Source organism: Adiantum capillus-veneris, chromosome 3 (assembly GCF_014529385.1).
Source record: "Adiantum capillus-veneris isolate H3 chromosome 3, ASM1452938v2, whole genome shotgun sequence".
NCBI classification, from domain to species: domain Eukaryota; kingdom Viridiplantae; phylum Streptophyta; class Polypodiopsida; order Polypodiales; family Pteridaceae; genus Adiantum; species Adiantum capillus-veneris.
The window spans coordinates 104,170,767-104,181,241 of NC_140933.1; the positions used below are offsets into that span (position 1 = coordinate 104,170,767).

The 10,475-nt window shown below is 44.1% G+C and overlaps 1 protein-coding gene across 5 annotated transcripts; it reads left to right on the forward strand.

The window, feature by feature from the left end:
- Window positions 1–3,381: 3,381 nt before the first annotated feature.
- On the forward strand, window positions 3,382–9,897 carry LOC147461429 (histone deacetylase 1-like). 5 transcript variants are annotated; one of them, XM_086508988.1, is made up of 9 exons: window positions 3,382–4,068; window positions 4,326–4,766; window positions 6,203–6,345; window positions 6,421–6,511; window positions 7,458–7,591; window positions 7,764–7,839; window positions 8,521–8,580; window positions 9,590–9,631; window positions 9,747–9,897. In XM_086508988.1, exons 1-9 carry the CDS (start codon window positions 3,541–3,543, stop codon window positions 9,753–9,755), a joined length of 1,524 nt encoding a protein of 507 aa, XP_086365114.1. In that variant the 5' UTR covers window positions 3,382–3,540; the 3' UTR covers window positions 9,756–9,897. The 5 variants fall into 5 exon arrangements, with proteins under 5 accessions (XP_086365114.1, XP_086365116.1, XP_086365117.1 ...); XM_086508989.1 differs by lacking the exons at window positions 9,590–9,631; window positions 9,747–9,897 and adding an exon at window positions 8,803–8,997 and having other exon boundaries at window positions 3,383–4,068; XM_086508990.1 differs by lacking the exons at window positions 7,764–7,839; window positions 9,590–9,631; window positions 9,747–9,897 and adding an exon at window positions 8,803–8,997.
- Window positions 9,898–10,475: the final 578 nt, after the last annotated feature.

A 10,475-nucleotide genomic window follows, 5' to 3' on the forward strand; every position in this document is an offset into this window, starting at 1 on the left:
TTCCCAAGCCTAGGCCACTGAAATGCTTTGCTTTTCTTTCCTACGTGTGAATTCTTGAGCTGGAGATTTCGTCCAAGCTTGTTTGCTATTCATGTTTGAAGCCCTTGTAGACAACCTGCACTTGTCGTTGATGTTCGTGTCAAGGATCACACTCCCCGTACATTCTTCATTCCTTTGTACCCTTTAAGCTCGATGATGCTAAGTTTGCATGTTCTGAACAAGGGACAGCCTGTCTCGCTGCCCGTGACCCTGCCCACAGGGGTCTATGTGCATATGCTTGCATTATGATGAAGAGCCACTGCCACTGTGACTCTGAGCCTGTGCCACCAGGCTGGAAGTGCCAATGCTAAAGTCACCTCGCCGTCCTTGTTGACAGCGGAGGCTATATCTGAATGAGTCGATCCCTTACCTTGGGCCGCTCTGTCTAGCCATACCAATACCAGGTTGAAGCTCAATGGATGATAGTCACGTTTGACCTCTTCACAAGGTGCTGGTCAACTCCTGACTAGCCTGACTGATGAGAAATTTCATTTCTGAGGGCTGATCCAACTGGTCGCCCGTTTGAAGGTGATTGCTGAGGGGGACACCTAGCATTGTGCCCTTGCGGCTGCCCGATGACTGTCCGCTGCTTTGATTCTTGATGGATGCTTAATGAGCATGGAGGGACTCTTCACCTAGAGCCCTCGCCGAAGAAAATTTGGAGCCGACGTATTCTGACGACTCGAAATACCCCTGCTGGGCATGTCTTCTATGTATACCTTGAGCCACGGTTGGTCATCTGCCACCGAGCTTCCCACATTCCATTGGATTCGCATTACTTTGCAACCCTGGTCACATTCCTGGTGACCCAGTGCATTTGCATCACTGGCTCGCACCTTCTGTGATCATCTTGACAGTAGATATTGCGTACTTTGCTTTTGATATCCCGCCGTTGAAGAACGCGTGTTTAGCTCTGATACCAAGTGTTACGGGGCTGCCCGGGACACTCAAGATGAACACCTTCACCTAGAGGCCAAGGGCCCGCAACTTGGAGCTCGCGTGCTGGGAGGCTCGCGTCCACTGACTTGAGTCCCTTTGGCGGCTCGTTGATGGGCTCGTCCAAAAAACGGCCCGCGATCACATCTAGCTCGACTCACGCGGGAGCTTTCGTGGCACATCGCATAAATGAAGTTTAGTTGAGTGCAGAAGCGCCTTTAGGATCAATGTTGAGCGAATGAGGCTATTCGAGCCTTGAGTGCATATCTAAGAGGTCCCCCTGGAACTCTCTCAGGCCACTTTGGGTTAACTTGGAAAAATGCCGAAAATGCCCAGGGTCGGGGTGAGCCGAACCTGCCGATAGCCTGTCGGTTGAGAACGAGGAGCGCCTCGGGCGCGCGTTCATGAGTATGCATGGCTGAACTCAAAGAGGAAGCCGAGGTCTCCGCATGGAGTACCTAAACGTCCAAAACGGACAAGCCGTCCGCGTGTAGTGCCTTGCCGATGCTTGCCGATGAGAACCGACTACGAATCTGCCGGCAGCCGTCGACTGTGAACGAGGAGTGCCTCGGGCACGCGTTCGTGAATGTACATGGTTGAGCTCAAAGAGGAAGTCAAGACCTCCACGTGGAGTACTCGAACGTCCAAAACGGACAACCCGTCCGTGTGTAGCGCCTTGCTGACGCTCGCCTATGAGACCCGCCGACTATGTGCCGACGGCCCCGAAACTGGGTCATGGAGTCCCCGTGCGTGGCACTCCCCCGATTACCTCCACATGATGAAGTGGAGGGGGACACTCTCGTTACCGGGCACTCTCAAACCCCCGCACACATCCGTAGTATCCAAACGGTGAGGTGAGGAGAAAATCAAGGTCAGGACTATGTCCCATCGTCCGTCGTCCCCATACCGGGTCCATCGCGCGCCCCACGACACCAAGCCGTGGTTTGCCAAGATCGGGTGGTCACCTTCCACAGTCACCCCGGGGACCCCCACTCGAGTGGAGTCCAACAACACCTTCCTCACTAAGTTTGTAGGGTCTCTTTTTGACTCAAGCATCTTACCTCCACGGGATGAAGTGGAGGGGACACTCCTGTTACCGGGCACTCTCAAACCCCCGCACGCATCCGTAGTACCCAAACGGTGAGGTGAGGAGAAAATCAAGGTCAGGACTATGTCCCATCGTCCGTCGTCCCCATACCGGGTCCATCGCGCGCCCGTGGCACTGAGCCGTGGTTTGCCAAGATCGGGTGGTCACCTTCCACAGTCACCCCTGAGACCCCCACTCGAGCGGAGTCCAACAACACCTTCCTCATTAAGTTTGTAGGGTCTCTTTTTGACTCAAGAATCTTACCCCCCATGCATGGGAAGCTTCTCAAGCACCTTTCTCATTAAGTATGACAAGCACCTCAAGTACCTTAGTCATCAAGCATGACAAGCACCTTAGTCATCAAGTCATCAAGCACGACAAGCACCTCAAGCTTAGGTCGGGTTCCCACCTCAAGCTCAGCCCTAGCTTGCCTAAGGTCAAAGGACTTTTAACACTGACTATTGGAGGTCTTTAATGAAGCTAACCCTAAGGTCTTTTAAGCTCCATTAGATGCACGTTGCTCTTTGATAGACTACCTTCTTTTTGACCCGTATTGAAATGTAACCATCTCTCCTCGTGGTCCCCTGTTGAGATAAGTCTTAGAAGCACTTATTGCACATTGCTCTTTGTTGGTAAACCATGTCCTTTTGGACCCGTATTGAGATGCAACCATCTCTCCTTTTGGCCCCTTGCTGAGATAGGTCTAGAAGCACATGTCTCAATTCTAACTCTTGTTCCCGTTTATTCTCCCACATTAAATGATCAATTTAATATGAGAAAATCATTTGCGTAAGCTAAATACTAGATTTTATGACAGACACAATGCCGAATCTCCTCCATACTTCTGTATGGCACTCACGTAGACCATGCACTATCTACTTTTTTGATAATTCAAAATTTTTATGGTTTGAAAAAAGTTTAATTACTGTTCTTCTTTTGTTCGTAGTTCATCAAAAGCAATCTTTTTGAAGTGCGTACTTGTTCAAGTGAAACCACTACAAATAAGGTGAGTGCTCTATCTTCATGAATACATTGCACTATTGATTTACACACAAAAGATAAGAGTATTTAATTGTAACCTAACAATTAGAAGTGTACGATTTTCAAAAATTCGTATTAACAGGAATCTTCACAGGATTCCATCTAGCCTCTGTGCGTGCTCTTTCGCACAATAACAATCTGCTTTTCACACAAAAAAATTGTTAATCTTTTAAGTTCACATTGATATATTATTTGCCGAAAATAATTCTCCGATAGTGTTTTACTATGTCGTGAGAAAATAAAGCCAAGCAAGAAAAAGTTTGTGTGCTTTAAAGGAGGGGGGCAATTGAACTGACGCTTTTGGAGTATGTAAGCTTTGAACAGGGGAGCTAATTGTTTCGCTCGCAACAGACGAAGCCGGAGACCCTCTATTTCGTTCGCGCGCACACCCCCCCAACACACACACACACACACACACAGAGAGAGAGAGAGAGAATATGGAGACAGGCGGCAACTCCCTCACAGCAGGACCGGAGGGAAAAAAGAGGGTGGTATCCTACTTCTATGACCCCGATGTGGGTAACTACTACTATGGGCAGGGCCACCCCATGAAGCCGCACCGCATCAGGATGGCACACTCCCTCATCGTGCACTACGGTCTTCACTTCAAAATGGACATGTTCAGGCCTCATCTTGCTCAAGACTCTGATTTGTGCCGCTTCCACGCAGATGACTATGTTGCCTTCTTGAAATCGGTCTCTCCGGAGACACAACATGAGCAGCTGCGTGTGCTCAAGCGGTTCAATGTGGGTGAGGATTGCCCTGTTTTTAGTGGCTTGTACCCATTTTGCCAGAGCTATGCTGGGGGATCCATTGGAGGTGCTGTGAAGCTAAATCATGGCCACTCTGACATTGCCATCAATTGGTCTGGTGGACTCCATCATGCTAAGAAGTGTGAGGCGTCGGGCTTTTGCTATGTCAATGACATCGTGCTTGCCATCTTGGAGCTTCTAAAATATCATGAGGTAGTGTGTGCGCTCTTGTATGCAGGAAAAGTGAATACGCAATAACTGGTGCATCTGTCTGAAAGATTATGCTAATTTTACTCATGTACTGCAAATTATCTTGATGTGAGTCAGGGTTATTAATGTCTTGTGGATGTGTGCGTTCATGTTGAGGTTTTATGATTGGTCATCTGCAAGTGTCAATATGGTTAACACGTGATTTATGTCTGTTGAAGTGGAAAATTTAATTCTCATTCCTTTTTTCCCCCCCCCTACAGAGGGTTCTTTACATTGACATTGATATTCACCATGGTGATGGTGTTGAGGAGGCATTTTACACAACTGACCGAGTTATGACGGTGTCCTTTCATAAGTTTGGCGATTATTTTCCTGGCACTGGTGATGTCAGAGACTTGGGTTATGGGAAGGGCAAATACTACTCTTTGAATGTGCCTCTGCACGATGGCATAGATGATGACAGCTACCACTCATTGTTCAAACCGATTATATCAAAAGTAATGGAGGTGTATCAACCAGGGGCTGTTGTCTTACAGTGTGGGGCAGATTCTCTTTCTGGAGATAGACTTGGTTGCTTCAACCTCTCAGTAAAGGGACATGCTGAATGTGTTCGATACATGCGCTCTTTCAATGTACCTCTATTATTGTTGGGAGGTGGTGGCTACACGATCCGCAATGTAGCAAGATGCTGGTGCTATGAGGTATTTGCCCTCGCCAAATCCAACCTCAAAAAAAAAAACCAAAAAAGAGTGTGTATGCAGTGTGCACTGTTTTTTTCCCCATTTGCAAGCTTGTTGCTGTCCTTTCTATGTTTGAGAATGTATCTTATCAAGATTGTAAAGGCGTATGGTCAACTTTTGTTTTATGCAAAGAATGTGCCGTTTGAACCATCAAATATAACAGCACCTACACACTATGGCTAGTTGCTCACAGAAGGAGCACATGATTGTCGTGAGAGTTTTTCAAGACTTTATTTTTGACTTCATGAGTAGCTATTTAGATTTAGACAAAATCTGGTAAAAGTAAAACAAGGTGCTGCTTAGGCAGGCTTTTGGTGCAAGCAAGCAATTTTTATGAGCTATTTTTGGGCCTTAGGGTTAGGTTTGTCACTACTCATGCCCTAGAGCTTAATTTTGAGGTAAAGGGAAAGGGAATTAGGTTATTGGCTACTAAGTGTCATTTAGTCAAGTGAAGTATTATAGTGACAAAAGCATAGAAGGATGCTTTTGCTCTTGCTCCATGTTATGGATGCTTTTGCTGCAAGATTCCATAAGCTGATACTTTCATGGTGGTGGCCTGATACATATAACACTCACACATACACACACACAAATGAAGGGAGTGCAGTGCTGATTCTTCTCCCAATCCTATCATAATTGCTGTTGGTGGTTATGGTTGTAGATCATCAACATCCAAGCCATAAATCACGGAGTCCATGGTCTCTGTGCTTCCCATACCGTTGCTACTGGTCCAAGAGACCCCAAAGACTACTTTTGGTCTTGTTTAGCAGGAATTCGTCCATGTTAGGTCTAGGCTCTGATCCTCCATCACACTCTCGTGTGTGACTTAGTGAACTGGCTAGTGTTTCACACAATCGCCCTTTACCCAGACATTGCCCAAACACTCAACAAGAGAACCGATAAAGGAAAAATAAAATTACTTTAGTTCTACACCCACTATTGGGCACTGGCGACATTAGTGGGGGTGTCGTAGTATTTAGTCAATACTATGCATGATGGAGCTGATGGTTATTGTGGATGACTACCATGAGTTTATACCTTGCACTTTTGCTTTAAAGGTGACTTTGGGCTTATCTTGGATTCATCTAGGTATATTATTTTTTACCAAACAAAACTAGATAAAAACGAACCATTATTCACTTAACAATGCTTTTAGAGAAGGCAAAAGCAAAATAATTTAAAGAAGCTTACTTGACTAACACTTGAAACTACTAACGAACAAGGATAAGTCATCTCAAAGACTCAATTCTATAATTTAGACTCCGCTTGACAATTTCTAAAAGAACAAATTCTTAAATCCTAAGTGAGCTTTCATTTTCATGCAACATGATTCACATTTGTGCAACTAGAATTCAAGTTTTTAAAAGATGTTTCCGTGTTTGTGTTTTGTCAAACAGACTGGCGTTGCTCTTGGTGTCGAAGTGGACGACAAAATGCCATACAACGAGTATTTTGAGTATTTCGGTCCAGATTATAATCTCCATGTGACTCCAATGAGCATGGAAAACCAAAATCAGAAGACATACTTAGACTCAATCAGGTAATGTCTTTTTTAAGAATATATCATGAAGATACTGTAAAAGACAGCAATTCACCAGTTATGGGAATGCTTTAGGGAGAGGCTGTTGGAAAACTTGTCAAAACTGCAACATGTTCCAAGTGTACAATTTCAAGAAAGGCCCCCCGACACTGAGTTGCTTGAGGAGGTAATCACCGTCTCCTCTCTCTCTCTCTCTCAGAATGTTTTGTACTGTTGATTAGGTTATTTTGTTACTCTGACTTTGTATCAGATCCACCACCTTGTAACTTTCTGGTCTCATAGGTCACTATGGCCTTATGAAGACGTTAATATAACATTTCATTTCATTTCATTTCTCTCTCTCTGTATTTGTATTTTCTTGAAGACGTTAATATAACATTTCATTTCATTTCATCTCTCTCTCTCTCTCTCTCTCTCTCTCTCTCTCTCTCTCTCTCTCCATTTGGATTGGGGGGGGGTTTGTATATGAATAAGAAGAGGAAATTGGAATAACCTCTCTATCACCCAAGTGTGGTAGATTGGTTATCTCAATTCCCACTCGAGTAGAAGGTATTCAGTTCAAGCCTGGTCGAATAGATCTTACAGGTCTCTTGAAATTTTTCTTACTTCTCAGGGGTACATGTGGGAGTTTATGTGAATAAGAAGAGGAAATTGGAATAACCTCTCTATCACCCAAGTGTGGTAGATTGGTTATCTCACACTTCAGTTCCCTCTTGAGTAAGAGGTTTTGAGTTCAAGCCCTGTCGGATAGATGTTACAGATAATATCTTGGGTTTGTTCCTAGGACGTCAAAAACTTCATTTCTCATGGGTGTGTGTGTAGGAGACTGGAGTGTGTGAATAAGAAGAGGAAACTGGAATAACCGTTCTATCACCCAAGTGTGGTAGATTGGTTATCTCAGTTCCCTCTTGAGTAGAAGGTTTTGAGTTCAAGCCCCATTACAGATTTCTTGGGATTGTTCCTATGACGTTAAATACTTCTTTTCAATTCTTCTTCTTCCTCTCTCTCTCTCTCTCTCTCTCTCTCTCTCTCTCTCAATTATAGCTTTAAAATTAAACTCGAAATATTAATTGTCTCGCGCTTTACTTTGGTACCTTTTAAAATATTACCAGGTAGAGGAAGGTTATGACTCAAGGCCCAAGGCTAGACTTTGGGATGGGGAATATTCGGACTCGGAAACTGAAGACATGGAGCCAAAAGCCCGGAATCAGGATGTAGATCTTGCTGATTGCAACCCGCATTCAAAGTAAATCTTTGGTTTTGTGAAGTCCTGTTGTAAACCTAAACTTTCTCAGGCTTTATATTCTTGTGGAGATAAAGGATGCTTTTGTTCATTGAAGCTCTGCAAAACTTCTAATGGATGTAAATGGAATGCTGATAGATCTTAACTTGAGTGAGATGGACTTTTGTGCCTGTAGACGACATGTCACCTTGCTAACAGAGCAGATTTCCAAAAAGGTCAAACAAGAGGAATCTGCCGAAGCTGTGTCTGTGGTGTGTGTATACTTTGCCTTCCAATGCAATTATGTGCTTGAGTGCGTGAATGTGTGGGCACGCCCATTTGTATTTGTGAGTGGGTTCATTATGTGTGTTTGATGGTGCACCCCCTTCACAAGCACATGCAAATGTACAGACTTAAATGGGAATACTCAAAATTGAACGGGTGCTTGAGTGCGTGAATGGGTCTGCGTTTGATCTTGTACTTGTGGGTGCGTTTTTAGTGCGTGTTTGATCGTGCACCGCCTTCACAAGCACATGCAAATACCGAGACTTATATGGGAATACCCAAAATTGAATGGGTGCTAACATACCTATTTGTGAGTGCATGTATTTGCACAAAAACACAATTTGGCACCTGTATGTATGTGTATTGTGCACATTTGTGTGCACCCATGTCTGTTTTGTCAGGGCCATTTCTATGCATTACATACATACATACATATTCTGTATTTGCACTTTGGCACCTGTATGTGTGTATTGTGCAAGCATGTGTGCACCCGTGTCTGTTTGTCAGGGCTGTTTATATGCATCACATGCGCGCGCGCACACACACACACACACACACACACACACACACACACACACACACACACACACACACACACACACACACACACATATATATTCACATGCTACAGGAGGTTAACTTATCCATTGCTTTGTATATGTGAGCAGTACCAGCAAGTGAATGAGGGCATGCTGAATTCTGGCAGTCAATGTGAATCAAAAGAACAGGTATTGGTCTCAGATTCTTTTATTGGTATTGATAAAGCTTACAAGAAGAACAAACTGAGAAAAGGATTTATTTTGGCTTTGCCATGCCAAAGTATAGAGACTAGTTCAGAGAGCCACTAAGCTTGGCCTTTGCCCTTTTTTACCATCCATGTTGCAAGCAAGTAAAAGAAATTTTGTGCCACCTTTGAATTCGGTTAATTACATTTACAGTTATGTTTTCAGGTATTCGGATAGGGCTTTCAGAACACAGCAAACTAGGTCTTTCTTTGTTAATATATTTTTTTGTAGCCTTAACTCTAAAGACTGGCTACAAATCATTTGTAAAGCGCGGGGCTGTGTGTCCCAATGGGGTCAAGCAAGTGACTGAAACCATCATTATTATACGTGGTTTATTGAACGATTACCCTTGTCAGTGGCTATCGCATTAGAAGGAAAGGGGGCTGTGTGTGCATGTGTATTGGGGAATCCATGTGCATGAGTGGATTTCTCATTGTGAAAAGAGCAGATATAAGATGTCCGTGTGTGTGAGTGTGTGGATTTCTCATTGTGAAAAGAGCAGATATAAGATGTCTGTGGATTTCTCATTGTGAAAAGAGAAGATATAAGATGTCTATATGGGTGGTGTGTGCGCATGTGTGGATTTCTCATTGTTAAGAGAGGAGATATAGAATATTCTTAGCCATTACAGCTGAAACCTTTGTGAGCTTATTGCAATGAAAAATAGCAGGAGTTAGCTAGTTGGTGTAATTTGGTTATCTTTTGTATTGCGACGTTCGTTTCAGCTATGTCTTCTGCAAGATGGGCTTATGCATTGAGAAAGTTTTTTTATACATATTACCTTGTATATGCTAGGAGCATCCATTTCCTGCCTTATGTTGATTATTTCATGTTCCTCTTGTAAAGCCAACCTCTGCCTTAAGCTTTTTCCTACCTCGAGGAATTGAAGTATCTACTGTGGGGTTAAGAGTGAAGTTTCTACATTGTTTGCCAAGAAATTAGCTTTGATCAGGTACTGTGGGGCAGGGAACTTGGGGATCAATACTGCCCAAAGGTTAGTTGTTCTTTGAAATTGGTTATGTAATTTAATTACATGCTAAATATGGGGGCTAAATATGCTGTCTTACCTTAATCACATGCTAAATATGGGGGATAATTTGGGTATGCAGGTAACGTAATACTGCTAAACGTGGGTGCCTACTTAAGTTTAATGTCAGAAGAATCTCGATTCTTGAATTGAGTTCACAACACAGTTAACCTCCTTTTAATCAAGTATTCCTCAAGCAAGGGTAGGGTTAACAAACTTTTAATTGTTAATGAGCCAATTCTTTAGGCTTGAAGCAGTGAACTAATTTGTTATACGTGAAGGACATTGCTAGAAATAGAGGATGTGTGGTCTTAGAATATTTTAGTTACATTTGGATGATTAGTATAGTACTTCATTGCTGATTATGAGTATTTTTACTTCAAGGTGTAGGGAATGGCCCTGCAGTGGCCTTTCCTTGAAATAATGGGCGACCCCATGGTGACCGGCGGAGGCAGGGAGCCATGGTGGGAGCGCATTATTTCAGGAACGGCCACTGCAGGGCCATTCCCGGCCTTCACAGTCGGGGGGAGGGGGGCCATCTGATGCAAAAATCTGCAGGAGATGCAGTGCACACTGACGACACAGTGCGACAGTATTAGAGCTGCTGAGGTGTCGTCACCTTAAGCCCATTCTGGCTGCTGATCTGGGAGCACCTGATTGGAGGAGCAACCTTTGGATTCCGCATGCTGATGTGGTGCCAATCTGACGATTGCAGCATTGATTTCTGCGCAGGAATGTCGTGGAGATGTACGGTGCAGACTGCACACCCCCTGACCCCCGACTGTTTAGGGAATGGTAGCAAAGTCTGTTT

What these genes read in the sequence shown, in the direction of transcription:
- LOC147461429 (XM_086508988.1), top strand. Translation starts at nt 3,541, where the DNA reads ATGGAGACAGGCGGCAACTCCCTCACAGCAGGACCGGAGGGAAAAAAG. An exon ending in GATTGCAACCCGCATTCAAA is followed by an intron (nt 7,592 to 7,763) that starts GTAAATCTTTGG and finishes TTGTGCCTGTAG; the next exon opens with ACGACATGTCACCTTGCTAA. An exon ending in AATGTGAATCAAAAGAACAG is followed by an intron (nt 8,581 to 9,589) that starts GTATTGGTCTCA and finishes AGCTTTGATCAG; the next exon opens with GTACTGTGGGGCAGGGAACT.